Source organism: Callospermophilus lateralis, chromosome X (assembly GCF_048772815.1).
Source record: "Callospermophilus lateralis isolate mCalLat2 chromosome X, mCalLat2.hap1, whole genome shotgun sequence".
Classification (NCBI taxonomy): Eukaryota; Metazoa; Chordata; class Mammalia; order Rodentia; family Sciuridae; genus Callospermophilus; species Callospermophilus lateralis.
This window is the reverse complement of record NC_135325.1, coordinates 24297426-24319810: the sequence shown is the minus strand read 5'-3', so window position 1 is coordinate 24319810 and position 22385 is coordinate 24297426. Positions and strand designations below refer to the sequence as shown.

Sequence of the window (22385 nt, the reverse complement as noted above, 5' to 3'; positions counted from 1 at the left end):
ATTTCCTCTTTTGGATGAACAAAAAAAGAAAAAAAAAAACTAATTCTTTTGGAGACCTTGGATGTCTAAAGATATTTTACTACTCTCATACCTTTTTTGTGTGATTGATAATTTTGGCATCTACAGAATTCTAGTTGAGAAATAATTTCCTCTGTGAATTTTGGAGGCCTTGCTCTATTATCTTGTAGCTTCCTAAATTGCTATGAAAAGTCTAGTGCTAAATCTTACAGGGAATCAGTCTGGGTTCTCTTTTTGGATGCCTTTATAATCTCTTTATCCTTTTTCCATTCAGCATATTAATGGGCCCTTTAAATCTAGTGTCTTTCATGGATAAAAATATTTTTGTTTTTTTTCATAATTTCTCCTTCATCTATCTTGTTTTTTTTAATAATTGGAATTGATTATAGACACAGGACAGACTTCCCCTAATTAATCTTTTCTCTTGTTATCAATCTCATGGTCTTTTGGTTGAACTTTCTGAAACATTTATTCAACTTAATATTCTAATCCTTCAAATGAATTATTATTATTTTTGCTACCACATTATTAATTTCTGAGAGTTCTTTTCTGTTCTCTGAACATTCTTTTCAATAATATCCTGATTTTATTTTTTTAATATTTATTTTTTAGTTGTAGTTGGACACAATACCTTTATTTTATTTATTTGTATGTGGTGCTGAGGATGGAACCCATGGCCTTGCACTTGCTAGGCGAGTGCTCTACCACTGAGCCACATCCCCAAACCTTTCTATTGTTTAATTTTGAAACAGAGTCTCACAGAGTTGCTGAGGCTGGTCTCAAACTTGTGATCCTCCTACCTCAGCCTCCCAAATCACTGGGATTACAGGTGTGTACCACTGTACCCAGTTAATCCTCCACTTTTCAATGAGCTACCCCATCTCTGTCCTTGACTGTGCCTTGGGCCTCAAAGTTGAGTTTCTCTGATTTAGTCTGTCTGGAAAGGTCTGGAGGGCCTGAGTAGAGGAACAAATGTTCCTCTACTTCTAGTTGGTTCTGACTCCATGTCCAAGTGTCCATGTGCTTTGCTTCTAACTATTTTTCCTGTACAGCCCTCTTCTAGGGCCCTCCTTCGGGGCTACAAGAGTCACTTTGGCAGAACACCAAGAGAGCTAGTAGTATCTGGAAGTTTATGTATCCTGACCTCCCCAAACCTGGAGCTAATTATTTGTATAAGAGAGTACCTTTAGCCTAGAGTATCATTTTCACTCCAGAGTTCCCTTACAGGATGAGACAGAGGCTGGGACTTAGCCTACAATTTTAGTCTAAAACCTTGGTTTCCTGTGCTTCACTGCTTTCTTCTTCACCCACTCTTCTATTGGTTTCTCCTGGGAGCATCTCCTGAACAAACACTTCCATATGAATTCACATCTCAGGTCAGCCTTTGAGAAATGTGGCCTAAGACCATCATTTGGATTGGGGAAAGGGTTCAGGAGTTTAACTTCTCTATCAAAGTCACAACTAGTTCTGTTTTCTGACCTACATCCCTACTACCATCTGATTTCTGAACCCATCCAGTGGTCAGAAAGCTGAGACAAAAAGGCTTCTGGAAATTTATAACAAAGAAAGAGCATCTTCTTGTACTGTCACTTTTATTCAATTTTAATGGCCATCTCAGAAACTTTGATTTTGATAAGAGTTGAATTTAGGCTGTTCTTTTAAATGTATTAGAGTACAAGTTCACAATCCTCTTAGAAGTATGTGATTTTAGCTGGGAGCTGTGGTACACACCTGTAATCCCAGCAACTTGGGAGGCTAAAGCATGAGGATCATAAGTTTGAGACTAGCCTCAGCAACGTAGTGAGGCCCTAAGCAACTTAGTGAGGACCTAAGCAACTTAGTGAGACCCTGTTTCAAAATTTAACAATAGAGGGCTGGGGATGTGGCTCAAGCGGTAGCGCGCTCGCCTGGCATGCATGCGGCCTGGGTTCGATCCTCAGCACCACATACAAAACAAAGATGTTGTGTCCGCCAATAACTAAAAAATAAATATTAAAAATTCTCTCTCTCTCTCTCCCCCTCACTCTCTCTTTAAAAAAAAAATTAACAATAGAAAGGGTTGGGATGTGGCTCAGTGGTTAAGCACTTCTGGGTTTAATCCCTGATACAAAGGAAGAAGGAAGAAGGAGGAAAAGAAGAAGAAGGAGGAGGAGGAGGAGGAGGAGGAGGAAAAGGGGAGGAGGTGATTTAGTAGAAAATCATGAAGAGAGTTTACCTGACTTAAATCTATTGAAGTTAAAGAGCTTTATAGTTAGACAAATATGGGTTCAACTACTTTACCAGCTATGTAATGATGGGTAAGTTACTGAACCTCATTATGTCACAATTTTCTCATCTGCAATGGAAAATATACTTATCAGACTATCTGCCATATAGTAAGTCCTACCCTTTGACTTATTTTCTGGTGATGATAAGTTTGTGGTACTACCAACATATGCCCTCATCTAATTCCAATATTTTGGAGATGTTTGGCTGAGGGTAAGGGCATAGGCTAGGAAGTAGTTCTCAAAGTGTATTCCCTAGACCGCCAGCAGCAGCACTGAAAACTTAAGAGAGCAAGATTTCAGGCTCAAGAATAGACCTACTGAATCAGAAACTTTAGGGGAAGAGCCCAGCCCTATGCATCCATTTAACAAGCACTCCAGGGATTCTAATGCATGCTCAAGTAGGAGAAGCACTGGCCTCAGAGAAAAATATACCAGACCAACATGGAGATTAAAGCCAAAATGTAACCTACTTGGTGTGGTATTGAAGATCATAAGCAGAACTAATAAATCTATATGAAATCTCACTAATTACAGATAAGGGAAAAATCATAATTACAGACTATTGGAGTAGTATAGTTGTTAATATTAAGAACATAATGTTATAAATGCATATAAATAAGATCTAGGCACTAAAGAGAAAAATGCAAATTTAAGTTTGTAAAATTTACAGTGAGCCTTTACCACATAGCTTTCAAGTACAAATAGGAAAGTGCATTAATACAAGACAAAATAATTTCTGTCCCCAAGAAGCTTAAGAAACACTTGAAAGACTCATTAATTGTATTAATACTTTTCTGAAACAAGCTATCAATTGTAGCTTGTCACTTCGACACAGTCACAACTATTGATATTTCTCTGAAATTCTGAGTTCATGTCATGCAAGCATATGATCTTTAGGAGCAAAGAAGAGAACTTCAGAGCAAGAATGAACTTGACTCTGCCACTTCAGAATACAGGAGGGAGGACAGAGTAAGAAATAAACATTCCAATATCTTCTGCATAGCTATTTACAGTAGATTTAAGCCAATCCGATTATTTACTCTTAGGTGTGCAAATCAGAGACAGAGGGAAGCCAGTTCCTATATTAAGTCTGCAAAGAGCCTAAAATTTTTAAAAGAGAAAAGAAGAACCCTTTCTTGGAAGAAGTGTAGAGGGCAACTCACTTAGGTTTATGTTTCAAGGGTGACATCAAGCCACTCAATTTGCTTTGACACATAATCTGTGTGAGCAGCTCAGCTTAATCTCCTGCATGGCAGAGCAGAGGATATTTCTCTCCAGCCCTTTGTGGCCTCTGTGTGAAAATCTCAAAGTTCTGCTGATGCCATTAGAAACAGCAGCTACAAAAACCACCACAGGGAATATTAGACAGACTGGCCAAAAGTCCAAAAAATGTACCTATGCTACCGAGTCAATCCAAGGTTTCACTTCACATTAATGGTAATATGCATGATAATGAAAGCTGACATACAGAATCTTTCTGGGTGCCTAGGGGACACTCTGCTAAAGCACAGCATGTGCACATTTGCAGTGACTCTTCATAGTCACCTAAGACATAGGTGCTGCTGGACTGCATTTTGCAGGTGAGAAAATGAAGCCTCAGAGATGCTAAGTAACTTGCCTAAGGTCAACCAGTCACTGAGCTAGAGCCAGGATTCCATCCCAAAGCTACTCAAATCTAAAAGGTCTGTTTTTAACCACCTTGTTTTGTTTGCTGCTTTAAAACTATACATAATAGTGAGATTCATTATGCCAGATTTGTACATGCATATAACATAATTTGATCAATCTCCTTCCCCAGTACCTTTCCTTTCCTTCCCCTCCTCCCTCTCCTTGTTCTGAGGATCTCCCTTCTACTATTATTATTATTATTATCATCATCATTTTAATTAATGCATTATTATTATATATAAAGGTGTGATTTATTGAACCATCCTGTTTTAATGCCTTGAGACTCCCAACCTATTCCAACAGTTGCGATTTGTATTATGTGTGCAATTCTCTTTGCCTCACAAGGAAAGAATAAACCAGATTGACAAGCAAAATTGCATTGCTGAAATGGGCATGAGGACAATACCTCCTTTCTGGCTGGGTATTGGATCTCTTCTGCCTTGGATAGCTGTAAAGTCTGTTAGGAATGTGGCTCCTTCCTAAAGTCATTGTGTGAGTGGAGATTCAGCTGGTCTTCACAGTGCTTGCTTTGAGATGGGTGATGCTTTGGTTGCCATGGACACCAGATTTCAACACACCACTGAGCACAGGGAATCCATTCCATGCAAAGCAACCAGGGCCGGCAGATGGGCACAGTAACATCTAACTGCACATTAATGCTATGGTCAATATTTGTTTTGCCACCTCTCATTTAGATGATGTTCTCACCAGTGAAGTCTGTAAGACTTTCTCTCTCATCTGGGAAACAGCTTCTTTACAGCCCAGATAGCAATACTTACACTTCAACGTGTCAGTCATTCATTTGTCTGAGTTGTTGAATGGTTAAAGCTATTCAGAAAGGGAAGTCAGATCGTAAACAAAACACTCCTTTGTTCAGCTTGCAAAAAGAAAGAACGGATTAAATGATTTCTTGAAAATTGAGTTTGTTCAAGTGGCTAGTACCCCCAAGAATAAGGGGTCTGTTAACTTAGTAGGTTTCCCTAGTAACGAAATCCATAAAGAAAATAATTAGGAAGAGATAAGTGGTACTTAGATGTATATAAATAATGCATGAGAACATGTTTTTATGAGACAAGTTGAACATTCAAGGCATTGTACTTAATTAAAGACTATAGGTCAGAGATCAATTTGTGAAATTGAATCATGAAGAGAAACACTTACTTGGACACATCTGAGACTGTTGGGTTGGTTTACCAAGAGACCATCTCCACTCCATGAAGGAATATGAAAGGACCTCCCTGCCACTTGAAAGAAATCCACTGTGTATTGTGTAGCAGACAGCCACATAATAAATGTCACTCGTTAAATTAACCAGCAAAAATGAAATTAGCCAAGAAGTTAATAAGAAATTAATACAACTTATCATTTTCACATTCAGAGGTCAATAAATATAATAAAATTCCATTAAAACAACCTTCTTAGAGAACTCGGGGAGTTATTGGTAAAATAATTCAGGACATTTAAAAGAATTTTTACCATGCTTACTTCCCCAATTTATTTATCCAGTAACAAGAATATTATGCATCATGCTTTCTTCAAATAATTCCAATACAAATTATATCTTGAGGTTTTAGTGGAATATGCATTAATAGATGAAAAGGTATAAATAAATAATTTGTTAAATCACTGTATCAGAAAAGATTTAAAAATCAAGAGGACTATGTCTGATCATTGTCAATCTAAATTAATTTAGGGTTGGGGAGAAGCACTACTTTATGTGATGCAGGTAAATTTAATTGAATGATTCTAAAATGGGAGTAGTATCAAGCTCAAGTTTTCTATCTGATCAGGGAATGATGTACTAAAGTGTCTCTTCTTGTATTATCATGAAATAGTTTTAAAATGCTGAAATGTGCTGGACACGGTAGTGCACGCCTGTAATCCCAGCAGCTAGGGAGGCTGAGCAGGAGGATCATGAGTTCAAAGCCAGCCTCAGCAACTTATCGAGGTCCTAAGTACTTAGTGAGACCCTGTCTCTCAATAAAAAATATAAAAAGGGCTGTGGATGTGGCTCAGTGGTTAAGTACCTCTGGGTTCAATCCTCAATATATATAAAAAAAGGCTGGAACATGGTTGATTTTGATTTGGGCCTTTAAAGAAATTCTAAAAGCCTCCTGTATACATTGCAAGATTACATTTAGTAAGAAAAAGCAATCTATGCATCCACTCATTCATTCAACATGTTAATAGAATCCCAAAACTTGCCAGGAGATATGCCAAGTGGTGAGTCTTTCCTTCAGAATAAACTAGGAATTGGAAAGCTGATATTCTGGCAGCTGTGGAAGAAATCATCCATCATACAAGGACAAAATGAAAATCATGAAGTTGGGAGGACTGGTCAAACTTTTCTGAGAAATCTCATGAAACTGAGAAAAATAGTGATTCAATGGACCAGCAGCAGCATCACATGGAGGCTTAGAGATGCAGAATTTGGGGCCTTATTCTAGACCCACTGAACCCAAACCTGATTTTGAGCAAGATCCCCCAGGGCTCACATGCATATTCAAGTGTGAGGAATACCAATTGCAAGTACAGATTTGGCGACAGAAGTCCATCTCTGCCATTGACCAGCTATGTGATATGGAACTAATTTCTCAATCTCTCTGTGCCTCAGTTTCCTCACTGGGTACGATGAACATTGTAATGGCACCTATGTCATAAGATTGTTGGTAGTATTAACCTACATATATGCAGAATCTAAAAAAAGTTAAACTTATAGAAGTAAAATGGTGGTTACTAGGCATGGGGAGAGGGGAGAAGAAATAAGTCAGCCAAGATGAATTCATTCTGGTTATCTAGTCTACAGCAGGGTGACTATAGTTAATAATAATGTATTGTATATTCCAAAATTGCTGAAAGTGGACTGAAAGTAAGCATATGAGGTGATGAATATGTTAATCAGCCTAATTTGCTCATTCAACAATGTATACAGGGCTGGGGATGTGGCTCAAGCGTTAGCGTGCTCGCCTGGCATGCGTGCGGCCCAGGTTCGATCCTCAGCACCACATACAAAGATGCTGTGTCCGCCGATAACTAAAAAATAAATATTAAAATTCTCTCTCTCTCTCTCCCTCTCTCACTCTCTCTTTTAAAAAAAACAATGTATACATGTATTAAAACATCACTTTGTACCCCATACACATATGAAATTATTATTTATCAATCAAAAATAAAATTAACAAAATAAAGTCATGCTTAAGTACATAAAAAAGTAACATAATACATGTGAAGTGCTTACAATAGTGAGTGGAAATAAATGATCAATCATTGTTAGTTCCTATTATATCCTTTTAGCATTTATAGGGTTCTGAATCATAAGTGATAAAAGATGTAAGGTGCAGCTTATAGTTGTGTCCCACTTTCTGAAGGGTCTATAATCAGGCAGTGAGGAACTAAACCAAATCTATAAAACCCCAGCTTCCCTAACCCTGTTGTCATTTCAAGCCAAACTTCTTGGTTTATGTAGACAGTGTGCAACCCATGCCCACTTAAAATCTGGGGACTGCTCAAATCTAAAAACGAAGTGAAATCCTGCAAATGCATTTTTTTAAAAAATATTTTTTTTAGTTGTTGGTAGACCTTTATTTTATGTATTAATATGTGATGCTGAGAATCAAACCCAGTGCCTCACACATGCCAGGCAAGTGCACTACCACTGAACCACAACCCCAGCCCCAAATGCATTTTTTTTTTTTGCAGTGGGGATTGAATCAAAATGAACAGTAAAGGAACTCATTTTGTACCCTAGAAACCTCCATCCTCCTTTTCTACTTATCAGTTAGACATATACTGAAGTCTGATGGAATGCACTGTTGAAAGAATGTTAGGGCCTGGGGTTATAGCTCAGTGGTAGCCCTGATTTCAAACCCCAGTACTATGAGAGAGAGAAGGACACAAAAGAAAAAAAAAAATGTTAGAATGCAGGAATTCCCAAACGCTTGTGGAAGAACTAGAAATCAATGTAACATTTTTGGAAAGCAATTTGATCATCTCTACTAAATGAAAAAATATAGGTGAACTTTGACCCTGCATTTGTGTCTTTAAAAACTTATCTTGCACATAAACTCACAAAAGTAGGCAAAGATAATATATAGAAAGACATATGTAAGTAGATACACATTATGTATATGCATATGTATATATGTATAGTATATGTGTATGTGATCGTATTCTTTATGGCATTATTTGTGATGGCAAAAAAAGAAAAAAATTGAATCAACATAAATGGCCATTGATAAAGGTTAAATCATGTTATAGTCATTCAATGGAAACAGGATAAAGAAAGGGACATCTCTGTATGCAAAAGGTGCAAAGATGCCCAAGGTACATTAAGCAAGAAAGCAAACTGTGGAGTATACATATAATATCATCCTTTGTGCAAGTGGATTAAAAATACTCTATTTCTTTAAAAAGAACAAAAGTTAGTAACTATTATTCCTAAGAAGGCTCACTTTGTATCCTGTTTGAGTTTACCTTGTGAGTATAATGACTATAATATTTTTTAAGAAAAACCATGAAAATGCAAACAGTTGCTACCATAAAATATACTCCAATATTTACTAGCTTAGATTTCAATAAAATTGATACCTTAGCTTTTATTTGATTGACAACTAGGTGATGACATAAACAAGACACCTTACAGGTGCTATGGGACATGGAGGTGACCTGGAAAAGGAAACACCAAAGGGAGGACAAGTGAATGGATAAAGGAGGTGGAAGGTCACAGACAGATCTTGCCAAGCGATGCCAAAGAGCAGACACTTTGGTAACCTCCCAACAGCCATTTCTCTCTCCCTTTCTTCTTTCTTGTCAGAATCCATGTCCAATTCTAAAGGTTAGAAATGAAAGACACTATCCTTCCCAGGCTTCTCTGAAACTAGGACTGGCCAGAGACCAAGTGCTAGGCAATCAGTCAGAAGGGGCATTCTTCTGGGATACAGCATTCTACATGATAAAAAGAGAAGCTGGGGGTGGGGGGGGGGAAGCTGCAGACCTTCCCTTTCTACTTCGGTCATATAGGAAGATGATGCTTGAAATGGTAGCAGCCATCTTGAATACTGAAGGCTGATCCAGCTCCCATATCCGAATAGCAGGGAAGGCCGTTGGAAAGGGTGTGGGTTTTGATACCTCTCCTGAGATGCTGACCCAATCCTGAAATCACCTCACTGTACACTCCTTGTTAGACAAAGTAATAAATGTTCCCATTATTTCAGTCATTTTTTGATTGTTTGTTTTGGCATGGGGTCTCACTATGTTGCCCTGGCTGGCCTCGAACTCCTGGGCTCAAGTGATCCTCCTTCCTCAGCATGTGCCACCACATCTGGCTTTAATCACTTTTTATTAGACATTCTGTTATCTTCCACTAAAAGCATCCTCACTTATACAGCTGCTCACCACCTGCCTTAGAAAGGCACTAAGGATCCAATTAACAACTGTGTGATTTTTAAAATCACAGCAGGAAGATAGATAATCTTGTGTCGAGTATCATTTTCTATCTGATGTTCAGAATTACCTTGGATTTTCTGTTAGTAGGAATGAAAAGAACTAACACTGACTTCATTAAGCTGCTACTATAGGCCAAGCACTATGCTAGGGATTTTATCTAGGGTTGGTCACAACAACTTCCGAATCAGTTCCTCTTGGCTGGGAAAATAAAATCACATTAATGTTTTCCACCTTATGTAAACAACTGGACATGCCCCTTTATTACATGTGTAGACCACAACGACCAGCAGTACTTGTGACTTTGTTACCTATAGAAATCACAGATGAGGGCTGGGGTTGTAGCTCAGTGGTAGAGAGCTTGCCTAGCACATGTGAGGCATCACATGAAAATAAATATAGGTACTGTGTCCATCTACAACTAAAAAAATATTTTAAAAAAAGAAATCACAGGGTAGAGCACTCGCCTTGTACATGCAAGGCCCTGGGTTCAATCCTCAGCACCATAATAATAATAATAATAATAATAATAATAATAATAATAATAATAAAATAAATAAATAAAATAAAGTTATTTTAAAAAAAGAAATCACAGGTATATGCATATCACACTGCAGGTGTTGAAGATAAGTCAAAATATCATTGCCCCTCATCACTGTCTCAAAAGCACCATAATCATTAGGCTTGTTGCAAAATCTTATTTAATGTGTTAATAAAAAAGCAGGCATGCTACTGCAGCACACATTTCAAAAATATTTAGGTAACTGAATTGCAATATAATTGCCTTCCTCTGGTAATGCTATGTGTTTTATTTTATGCATTTAAAAATGTTGTTCTAAGAGGTCCTGAAGAGAAAAAGGAGTCCTTGGCACAAGAGGTTTACACCCCCATAACCAGTTCTCCTTACCATCAGGGTGTGTGTATGTAGGTGTGTGTGTGATGCAGGAGATTGAACCCAGGCCTCGTGCACACTAAAGTACACACTCTACCACTGATTTACATCCCAGCCTCTCATCACTCTTAATATTGTCAATCCACTTTCCAAATAGAAAACCAGGGAGATCTTTTTAAAAGATAAACCCGATCAATATATTCCCTCACAGAAACATGAAACTCCTGACTTTGATTGACCTGGCCCTGCAGGATCTGATCTTAGCCGGCTTATATCTCCTTCTGTGGTTCTGAACTCCTCTCTCCCACTCTCTGCTCCATTCATGCCGGCCTTTTCTTATTTCTTTGAGATCTCCAAGCCATTTCCCACCTTGGGGGCTTTTTCTTTGCTCTCCTCTCTGCCTGGAATGCCTGCTCTTGGGGTAGCCACTTCATTTTCACGCTCTCCTAATGAGACATGACATTCCTTCGAGAGATGCCTTCCTCCCAACCCATCCCAAGAAGCAGCCCTGCCTTTCCCACCTGCCCCCAGTTAGTTCCTGTTTACTTTCTTCAGATCATTTATCATAACCGAATTATTTTGTTATTGTTGTTCAATACTAAATCCCAGCATCTGCCACGATAGATAAACCTAAAATTCACTGAATGAACATGTAAAGGGCAGAATAATTCAAAGAAGAAATTCTTACTAACACATTTAAAAGTGAGGAAACTGAGGCTCAAAGATGTTGAATTATTTGTCCAAAATCATTCAGTGACAAAATTATTTTAACTGATGTCCTAGGCCTCCCCTTAATCCTTCCACCATTTTCTGCTACATTTCCACCAACTCATGGAAAGCAGAATAGGCCTAATACAAATTCTATGACATGATTGCTTGGGATTTCAGTGCCCCATTGCTCAAGGATATGTGCCTAACAAATCCCCGCAGCTATTTCCCTCAAATATTTCTAGGAAGGCTGAGTTAAAAGAAAGAATATCTATTACCTAGATAGGGTGATTTTGTCTGTCTGTCTGTGTCTTTCTACATATACACCCACATTTTTTTCATCTGTGAATCTTATAAACATAGGTACCAACAAGAAAATCAAATGGAAGGAAGAAAAATTTTAAGAAGGTAAACTAAGGCAGTAACAAATTAGATAAACCCAGGGGTAAGTGCTGACATATAAAAATACATGTGATAAAGCACTATATGCTATCTTGGTGGCCCACAATTTTGGCCACTTACTTCCTAGTGGCCGACACAAAGTGAGAAACATAATCAGTTATATATTTTGAAGATTAAAATAATTCAATCAATTACCAGGAGGAGAACAACTATTTCTAAGTTCTGAGATTAAATTCCTCTTGTGGGTCCTTATAACAAAAGCATGCTGGGATACAGTAATCAGCATTCTAAACTATAGCCTTATAAATAAATATATCAAGCTTCAAAGAATGAAGTCTTACAACATGTCTTAATAGACATGGCTGGTATAATGCCAAAACCCATATAGCACTGTATTGCCTTGCTACTTGAATCATGACTCATGGACCAGCAACATCAGCATCACCCAGGGACTTACTAGAATTGCAGAATCTCAGGCCCCACCCCAAGCCTAAATCAGAACCTGTATTTTATTAAGATCTGCAGGTAATTCCGATGCACACTTAAGTTTAAGAAGAACTGACTTGATGGGTCAGCTTGATCTGAGGCAAAATCTGTAAAAAACTAAAATTCATTCATTCACCAAATATTTACTGAGACCTTGGTGGTAGGAAAGAATTTCTTTACACATGACATCAGAAGCGCTACCATAAAGGAAAATATTGACAAATGGGAGACCATTAAAGATGAGTAATAAAGCAAGCCACAGAGCAGACAATATGAGCAACAAAACCAAAAAAAAAAAAAGAAAGAAAAAAAAGAAGAAATAAAGATCAGAAGATTGGGTACTTAAATATGTGCCAGCCATCATGTTAATGCTAAAGATACAGTAATAAATAAAAAAATATCTACCCTTTTGGAGCTTACATTCTAACTAGTGAACATAGTTTAGCTTAAAAAAAAAAACAGGAAAAGGGGGTAAAGCAAAGGGGTGGGTTGCAATTTTAAATAGGGCAGACAGAAAAGGCCTCAATGAGGAGGTAAAGACCTATACAAGGTCACAGAGCCAGCTATAAAAATATCTAGGGGAAGTGTTCCAAGTAGAGAGAACAGAGAGTACAAACACCCTAAGACAGGAGAATGCCTAAAACAGCAAGAATCCACTGTGGTGGAAGAGGAGTGAGCAAGAAGTAAAGTAGGTACGCAGGGGGCTGGATCTTGTGGGCTTTGTCGGCCATTTTAAATATTGTAGCTTTAACTTTGAGATTAGAAGCCATTGGAGAAAAGGTAATAAGGAGGCACTGCAGGCTGTTGAACAGGGAAATGACATAATGGAAAGTGTTTTTAAGATGATTGCTTTCTTAAAGTTCGAAGGAATGGCTTAGTTAGTGTACCATGCACAATCCGGTATATGGTGAGTCATTCGTTTCACTATTTATTACATGGCAAAGATGTGCCAAGTGGTATGAGGAGGATCTAAAAACTAGGGTGATAACTAAGAGAAATGCCAAATGGAAGTGAATAAAAATGACATTGGAAGGAAAGAAACTTGGGACATAATGACAGATTATTTATACAGAAATGACACACAAGTTGGAAATTCAATTTAATCAAGGTTTGTGGATCATCCACTGATCCACAAAGGCAAAGTCATGTAATAGCTAGGACTTGGGGTGAGGGTAGCCTGATTAGCCCCTGTCCTACACTTTTCACACCTGAACTGGATTGCTGAAGCTGAGCCTAGCACTGGGACTGGCTGATCTAACAGATTAACAGGGTTTTTTTTTTTTGTTGTTGTTGTTGTTGTTGTTATTTTTAAGCTTCAGACCTTGTTCTGTCTCCTAGGAGCAGGGGCCAAAGCACATCAACCTGATTAGTACAAAAAGACGTATCTGGTTTGGCAGGAGGGCAAAAGAAAGGTCTTAATAAGTGTCTTTGTGGAGCAGTGTTCCAGACTGGCCTTGGACCACCAGTTCCGAAGCAGAGAGTTCTTCTGGTCTGCTTCCACATGTGACTGGAAGGGTCTCCTAGGCTGTCAGTCCATTCTGGAGAAAAGGACCCAAGGCACGGGAAGGGAAAGAAGCAAGTTTAAGGAAAACAACTGGAAAAAAAGAATTTGGAAATTGCCTGCCACCAGACTGCAAGGTCTGAGAAGCAGATGCAAATGCAATGCAAATGATATGTAAATAGCTCTGTGGCCTTCTAAAGGGTTTTATACAACTGGAAGGACCCTTGGGAAACTGCTAGCAGATAACAGTGACTCAGAAGCAGAGTGAACTATTTCAAGACAACTTTGTCACACAGACCTTTGCTGCCCTGCTAGCACACTGCACATTCTTTAGTAATCTTTTTATTCTCACTTGAATCAACCTCGACTGCTATAAATAAAAAAAAAAAAAATGAAGTCTGCTTCTGTAGAGGTTATCTAAGTTAATTACACTTTTAAAAAACACACTGTATACCTTTAATTTTTCTTCAAACGGTTTTCTCACCCAAATAAAGTCAAGTAAAATGTGTCACTTCCTTCCTAGAACAATATGTGGCTTGGGTGGATTATGAATGAAAGTGCCTCTCTTTCAGTGCTAGTTACTATGATCTTTCAGAGTCCCCCCCCCCTCTACTCCACAGGAACTGGCACATTCTCTTCTAATATCTACATTCTGTATTCAAAATGAATATATATATATATATATATATATATATATATATATATATACATACACACACACACACACACACACACACAACACACACACCTCCCCAATTCCCATCCAGTAGCCACTGAAAAGCTATTCATCAAGAAAAGCTGCCCTGTCAAGAAAGCTGTGGTCTTGATCATCCTAAGTACACATTTTAAAATGAAAAATGTGCACATTTGACCACAGTGGGGTACATTTTTGCCTACATTTATGTATTTAAAGGGAGGGCTTTCCCATCAAATATGCGTCTAATGTACTGAATTATATCAAGTAACATAGTAAGCACAGCTGACGTACAACTGGCCATTTATTCTCTGTCACAGACCCAGGGGTTCTGAAACAACTTATCTCCACATCAGTCCCTACTAGGAACATTACTTTTGTAGTACTCTAACATTCCAAGGGGCCTCAGCTTTTGACAGCAGGGTCAAAGGAAAGGAAATCCCTTCGGTTTTGAGTTTTCAAAATCTTACTTAAAAGGGCCACTGTCAGCCCCCAGGAAGCTGCTGGGCTAAGAGGCACCTGGGGTGAAGCCACTTTCAGCTTAACATAAGAACAAAATGCAAAGACCTGGAATCTCAACAAACGAGAGGCCAAAAAAGAGGGGGAAAGACGGACAAAAGCAGAAAAGAAACCTCAAGAGGCGGAAGAAATGAAAGCGCCAGACAAAGAGTAACAAAGAGAAATGGAGGGGAACTACCCGAGGCGGTGCTGCGGAAGTCAGGGAGTCCGGGGAAGCGCGGCGGGGCAGGGCCGGGAGGGTGGCGAGCGCCCTCCCGCGGCCGGGGCCGCCTCTTACCTCCTGGGCGAGTTTCTGCTTGAGCACCAGCGCGGCACACAGGTAGCCCGCGCGGCCCACGAACAGTTCGTCGGAGCCGCACTCCAGGAAGGAGACCGGTGCGCAGACGGCGCACAAAGCCCGGAACTTGCCCAGCGGCTGCACGTAGTCGGACCGGCCCAGGGCGTGGTACACCAGCGTGGCCACAGCATACACGCCCGCGCCCCCGAGCAGGAAGGCGGCGCGGGTGTCGGCGTCCGGCTCGCCCCACTCCTCGGCGCGGGCGCACGCGTCTATGAGGCGCTTGGCGGAGCGCAAGTAGCGCTCCCGGGCCGCGGCGAAGAGCGGGCTCTGTGAGACGTGGTAGAGCATGTAGGCCACCCCAGCCACGCCGCTGTACAGCCCACCCTGGCAGACGCTGGCCCCGGCCGTCGCCCCCCGGGCCTCAGCGCCGCCCCCAAGAGGGGGCAGCTCCTGGAGGATGCGCTCGATGGTGGCGGTGACCAAGGGCGCCACCGCCTCCTCGCACTGGCCCGCCAGCAGGCTGCCCTGGTAGTCATCGAAGCGGTTAGCGAAGCAGCGCTTGGTGTCCATGCTGTTGCCCGTGCCCCCCAATATCGAGCTGGGGACCGCTTGAGGGCGCGCCCTGCAGCCCCGCGCACCACCTCCGGTTCTCTGAGGCACTCGGATGGCGATGTATGCGGCGGGGACGGAGCAAGAGGGTGAGACGGGAGGTGACAAGAGGAGGCGGGCGCAAAGAAGAAGCACGGAGCGGATGGCCAAGTGGGGCACCGGGCTGCCGCGAGGCTCCCGAGTGGCCCGGGTGAGCGCGGGGGATGCGCGTCGTGCGCCCCCCTCCCAGAGGCCGCGCCCTTGCCAAACCTGCCCCCTCCTACGCCGCAGCAGCTCGGCCGCCTCTCCAAGGGGCCGAGGTGATCTCCGACAGGACCCACGCGGGGCCCGCGCCACTCCTCCCGCTCCGCCCTCGGCTCCTCCCCTCCCGGCGGAAGGCCAGGGACGTGCGGGACAACGATCCGGAACGCTGAGACTGGGCATTAGCACACCTGGTAGCGGAGACGACGACATCGAGTCCCTTGTATACTCAAAAGTGTGCTCCTCAGGTCAGCGGCATCAGCATCACCTGGGAGCATATTAATAACGCAACACCCCAGGCTTCACCCCAGACCTATTAAATCAAAATCTGAATATTTAGCAAGATCTGTAGGTGACACGCATGCACATTAAAGTTTAAGAAGCCTGTGAACTAAAGTACGGCAGAGTTGAGAGGGGACTGGGAGCCCTCCCCTAAGCTTGTTTTTCATCTTGATCACTATGGAGTTCTCACTCTGAATGTTTCAATTCCAAAGACTGGTGGGGTCTGAGTACATCTTGTTTCATGCGTTAAAAGGTAAAATGCCCCATAGGGAAACTTTTTTTCTTGTCTTTGATTGCCGAGCTTTGTTGATCTGTTTTGTTTTTGAAGTATACAGGAGTAAAAAAGAACCACATCTGGTGAAGACAAGGGAATGAGGTCTCCCCTGTCCCCCTGCGAATATAGTAAGAGGCCACTAAACAGGGAGTCATTAACTAGTTAATACAAGGACAAATGCTGACTGAGAATTTAATTAGGCCTTTGATCATTCTGCTGTTTCCTCCTTCCCTCCCTTCTTTTCTCTGTTCCCTTCTGTTTTCCTTCCACAGGCATTATTGAGGGTCTCCTCTGTGTCCTGGAACCTGGAAATAGATGGATGAGTAACATAGACTTGGTCCTAGGCCCCTTGGAGCTTACAGTTGTGTGGGAAAGACAGAAAATGAACAATTACACAAACTAGTTGCTTTTCTTGTGTTCAGCTCTTGTAAAACAATTTCCCAAAGTGTTGACTCTTGAAAGCTAACGAGGTCACATCTTTGGGGGTGGGGGTTGTATTTTGATAGAGATTGTTCAGAAAGAATAAATGACTCAGAAAGGTTTCTGGCACTTTGTGTGTGGTGGGGGAGCAGCTACTTCATTTACTTGAAAGGCCAATTTTGTTTGGAAGCATTAATTGTCATGATGAACTCATTATGATTAAATAGTTTGTCCCTCTATCCTTGCTGGATGTTGTATGCTGAAGGACCTCAGTTTGCCAGAATTATTGCCAGGACAATCATATTCACATCCAGGGACAGTATGGCCATCATCTTCCTATAATACTACCAAAATGGGTATACTTTTACTAATAATTAAAATATAATAAAGCTAAGTCCACTTTACCCAGGAAGCTTGATAAGTTAAAGGAAGAAAGGGCATCAAAGGAGCAAAAGGAATGTTTAGCCTTGAGGCTTTCTTCCTAATCCCACAATTGTAATAGATTTTAGGAATGACAAATGTCCCCTCAGACATAGAGACAAAATACAGGCCTTCACAAGGAGGAAATGAAACTGTACCTCTCCCTGTCAGGAATCCAGAGGCAATACTGTTAATTCTGACTCTGATTATCTTTCCACACATCCCAGCCCAGGGGTGCCACCAGCAGCAATGCCAGGAATCTATAGTAACTGATTTCAGAATAGTACTGTGAGCATGTCACCAAGAGAAGGAGATCTGCTTTTTCCCAGTTGTGGCAGTTTTCTATTGGCCCCAAATGATTCATAACAAACAACGACAAAGATCTTCTAAGGTCTAACAATATGTTTATTGTTCAGGTATCTGGAATCTCGGCTGGACTCATTTATGCATCTGGATGTAGGCTGGCTCTTGCTTGGGGATACTGACCTAGCTGGGCTCTGATCCACATGTCCCTTGTTCTCCAGTAGGCCCAGCCCATCATGCTTGCATGACGATGGCAAAGGGGCAAGAGCAAAAGCAGAAATGTGCAAGACTTCTTAGCTTTTAGTCTAAAACTGACATACTCTTTTCTGTCTTATTCTATTGGTACATCATGTAAGGAAACAAGGTTTCATTATGAATTCCAAAGTTATGTGATAAAGGTGTGAATACAGGGCAGGAGCTCCTAGAGATTTCTTTTGTATGTCATCAAGAAGATGCCATCAAGAAGAACTAGGGTCATAAGAAGAATATAAAACAAATGATTTGAACACTGGGTGAAGTAGCACATGCCTGTAATCCCAGTGGCTTGGAAGGCTGAGGCAGGAGGATCAAGAGTTCAAAGCCAACCTCAGCAATTTAGCTAGGCCCTAAGCAACTCGGCTCTCTACATAAAATACAAAAAAGGGCTGGGGATATGGCTTAGTGGCCCCTGAGTTCAATCCCTGGTAACAAAAACAAAACAAAACAAACAAACAAACAAAAAAACCAAATGATTTGGGAGAAGCAAGAGGTTATTGATATCTAAGAGCCTTCTTGAATTCACAGGACAAATGAACTCTTAGCCTATAGAATGCTTTCCCAAAGACCTCACTTCTTTGCTGCAGAATCACCTGGCAGAACTCCAGCCCAAAACTTCCTCTAGGGTAGAACAAGCTATTTAAACCACACAAAGTCCCACTGCTAATTGTCATTGACTTAATTTGCAAGCAGTGTTATTTTAATATCATTATTCCATTAGAAGACACTGTCTATGAAGGTAGGACTTTTTTTGTTACATTTACTTACTGATATGCACCAAGAGCCTAAAACAGTCCCTGACTATTTTATTACTAATACATGTACCTATCACTAAAAGTCTGTGAAACAAACGAATTACCCTAAGAATGCTATTGTTGCCTGGCAGGTGCACATCTGTAATCCCAGCAACTTTGGAGGTTAAGACAGGAGGATGGCAGGTTCAAGGCCAGCCTGGGCAACTTAGCAAGACCCTGTTACAAAATTTAAAAAATTAAAAACAAAAGGATTGGGGGTATAGCTCAGTGGTGAAGCACCCCTGGGCTCAATTCCCAATACCCCCTACACACACACACACACATACACACACACACACACACACACATAGTGTTACTATTAAGGTACCCTGAAGCATAGACTACATAGTGAGGCCTTCATTGAAACCTTAACTTGCCTTGTTTAACCTCCTGCAATGCTCTTGGATCCTATTGCTCTTATAGATGCAAAAATGTAAACATTCACAGTTTCTGCCTCCCAAATTTGTTTCTCCATGAGATTTGGTGACCTCTATACTTTACCTTGAATTCAGTGACTTCACACATTCTATTTTTACTAACTAAGCCTGTGTGACAGATATTTCCAAATATGGCCACAACAATTTCTCCTATGCCACATGCTCCTCTGCAATCGATGTGACCTTGATGTTCCTGTCATCAGGAGGAAGGTACATATCACCTCCTCTTGATTTTGGGTAGGCTTGTAACTCACTTGTAACCAATAGACTCTGATGAAAATGTCACTGCAAGACAGCCAAGGCTAAGTCATAAAAGGTGATGCAGCTTCTATCTTACATGCTGGAGTACTCACATTTGGAGGCTTGAGCTGCTTTGTAAGAATCTGATTACCCTAACACTGCCATATTGTGAGGAAGCCCAGACCAAATGAAGAGGCCATTTAAAAGTGCTTGAGTCAACAGCCCAGCTGACAGCATAAACTGATAGCCTTATGAATGAGCCACCCTGGATATCCAGCCAGGTGGAAACTTTAGATAACTGCAGCTCCAAGTGAGAACCACTATCTCAAGCCCTTACAGAATTTCTGACTCACAAAATTATGAGCAAAAATAAACTGTTACTTTCGGTTTAGGATTTAGGTTTAGGATTAGTTTTAGGATAATTTGGTATGCAGCAATGGTAACTGAAATATCCTGCTAGCTTCCTATTATTCAATGACATAAAAGTTCTTTCTAATCAACAGTGTCCACTCAATGGGGTAATAAGCAGTTGAAAAGAGAAGTATTTCTGAAGAATCTAGAAAATAGAGAAGTACACATGTACCCAGAAAGTTGTGTCCCAAAAGAATAATTCTAGTTGAATTTTTTTAGAAGTAGCAATGACCCAACAAGAAATGTGCAACCTATACAAAATCTTGCCAAGGCCATTTATTTTACCCTTATCTGCAAGATTTGTCCTGATATTCACAGAATTTCTAGCAGCATTTGCTGACAGGCAGCTCCTAACACATGGTTTCTGTGATCTTGCTGAATTGCTCAGTTCCTAGTTCTCCTCAGTATTTCCTTATTATGCAGATTATGTAAAACTATGGATGGAAAATAGTTTTAGTGGTTTCATCAAGTAAATCACATAAAAATTATGCAAAACTATCCAAGAAAGAGAGTATTAAAATCAAAGTGTTCCTTTCATGCAAATTATTACTATCTAATGGTGAAAATGAAAAAATATCAGTAGTATCCTAACTATCAAATCTCACCCTAGAGGTTTAATACGTTTTATTGGATAAACCACCTTAAAATGCCTTCAGAAAGTTTCCCAAAGTTCTTCTTTAGGGATGCATCCTGGAAATGGTTGAAATAACTGAGTTGCTCTCTGTCCAGTTCTTATAGCATATCTTCCGTGGAGATGCATCCCTGATTAACAAACTAATTGAAGACTTATCTCTTTATACTCTACTCCCTACAGGCTTTTCTCAAAACAGCAGCCAGATCCTATTTTTTGTATGCATGCACCAAATCAGATCCTATTTTTTGATGTCAATATTTCACATATCTCTCAAAGGAAGGTACAAATTCTTAGGATGTCCTGCTAGGCCTGCTGACATCTGGCCCTTATTACTTCTAGAACCTCTCCTCCTATTCCTCTTGCTTTTACTATTTCATCTCCAGCCATAATGACCACTGTTCATATTCCTCAAACATACTAGTCATAGTTTAACTCAGAGTTCCTTTACAGTTTCCTCTTCTTGGATTATTCTTCAAAAGGTGTATTCATGGCTGTGTCTTAACATCTCTCAGTGTGGTTTTCCCCAACTTCTTATTTTAAATGACAATCCCTCCCCAATTGTTAGTATCTAACAATTATATATTTTACTTATTTATTTTTTATCTGTATCCACTCACTAGAATGCAATCACCATGAGGACAGGAATTTTTTGTCTGTGTTTTTTCCTGTATCCCCCATATCTAGATCAATGCCTGACATACAATTTGTGCCCCAATAGATATTTCTGGATCTCTGTGACCATAATGTCAAAATCTATTCATTGACATCTGAACTTTATTATCTGTTTTCTTGATCAGTTTCTTGATTGTATTCTTCTGACACAAGCAGCCATAAAAATGTGCATTTTAAACATAGGATTTGATTCTTTTTCTTGTCTTTTTTCCTCTAGCTCATGTACTATGAACTTTAAGCATTTTGTTAGACATTATAAGTCAATCATAACCACCATTACATATTGTAATCACAAAATTAAAAACCAGATGCAATAAGCAAGCAAACTGGCACTCATTTTTCTACCTGAAGGAGGGACAGCCCAGTTTGGTCATATTGGCCAAGAGCAAGTATACACTCTAGCTTAGCAGATATGAGAAAAATGTCAATTATACCTTTCGGTCCTACAATGTATGTGTATGGATGTGTGACTTGAATGTACTATGATAGTACATTGCTATATAGGATACTGCTGAAACATGTATTCCTCCATTTAAACTTGATGAATTTGAGTAAAGTACAATAAATTGGCAAGCAGGGATGTAGGTGTTCCTTTAATTAAATTCTTTAATTTAAAAATTATAACAGCTTTCTACATGTAGTCATTTCTAAGGTTTACTCCAGTATTCAGGATGTTAGAAGGAAAGGAGTGATTAAGAATCTCTATGGTGATATAGTTCAACAGCTGTTAAATAATAACCTAGTAATGATAATGTGTGAACACACCTGCCTTTTGTCTTGTGGTAAGCCAATATTTCCACTTCTACATCTGTGGTTCTCAGTGCTATAAAAAGTTCCAATGCCAAAAATACAAGTAGAATTTATTCTCTGATATAGTCCATTTCTAGAACATGTGAATGAATGCAAGAGGTGGTAGTTAAAAGAACACATATGTCCCAAATAACTGATATTGTTTATGATTCTGGAATACCCATGTCCACACACTTCTCCAGCTGTTTTCAATATGACACAACTGCTCAAAATGACCCAGAATTCCCATGAGATAAAATAAGGGATAATATTCAGAAAGAACCTGGGTCTCAGTCCATAATCTAAAAGGCAATCCATTACCAGTGATCAAACAGAGCTAACTGCTTTAGACTGGCAAGGATTCGCAGAATCATGAAGCTAGAAGGATCCAAGAGATCATCAGTTTAAGCCTTTCCTTTAACAATGAGGAAATGAAGCCTACAGTGGTCATAATAGAGGGAATCACTGAATGAATATAAAAAGGAGAGTCACAGAATCATATCTGTGCTTTAGAAAGATTGTTTTCTTCAAAAATTGAAAGCTATATTTGAATGGAGGCAGATCTGTCAGGTGTAAGTAGAATAATCAAGAAATGAGGAAACCTCAACTAGGGCAATACCAAGAAAGGTGGAGATACTTAGAAAGAGCCAAGAGATACTAAGCAGGAAGGATATATAGGGTTTGATGGCCAACTGGATATGGGTATAACAGAGGAAAAGAGTCAAAGG

At 40.1% G+C, this 22385-nt stretch overlaps 1 protein-coding gene across 1 annotated transcript in view; it reads right to left on the bottom strand.

Moving 5' to 3' along the window:
• Positions 1–15541, bottom strand: part of Lancl3 (LanC like family member 3) — a 100682-nt gene extending 85141 nt beyond the window's left edge. Inside the window, exon 1 of the mRNA XM_077107445.1 lies at positions 14875–15541. Coding sequence (XP_076963560.1) covers positions 14875–15447 — 573 coding nt within the window. The 5' untranslated portion in view covers positions 15448–15541. The remainder of the gene's footprint in view (positions 1–14874) is intronic.
• Between the last annotated feature and the right edge of the window lie 6844 nt (positions 15542–22385).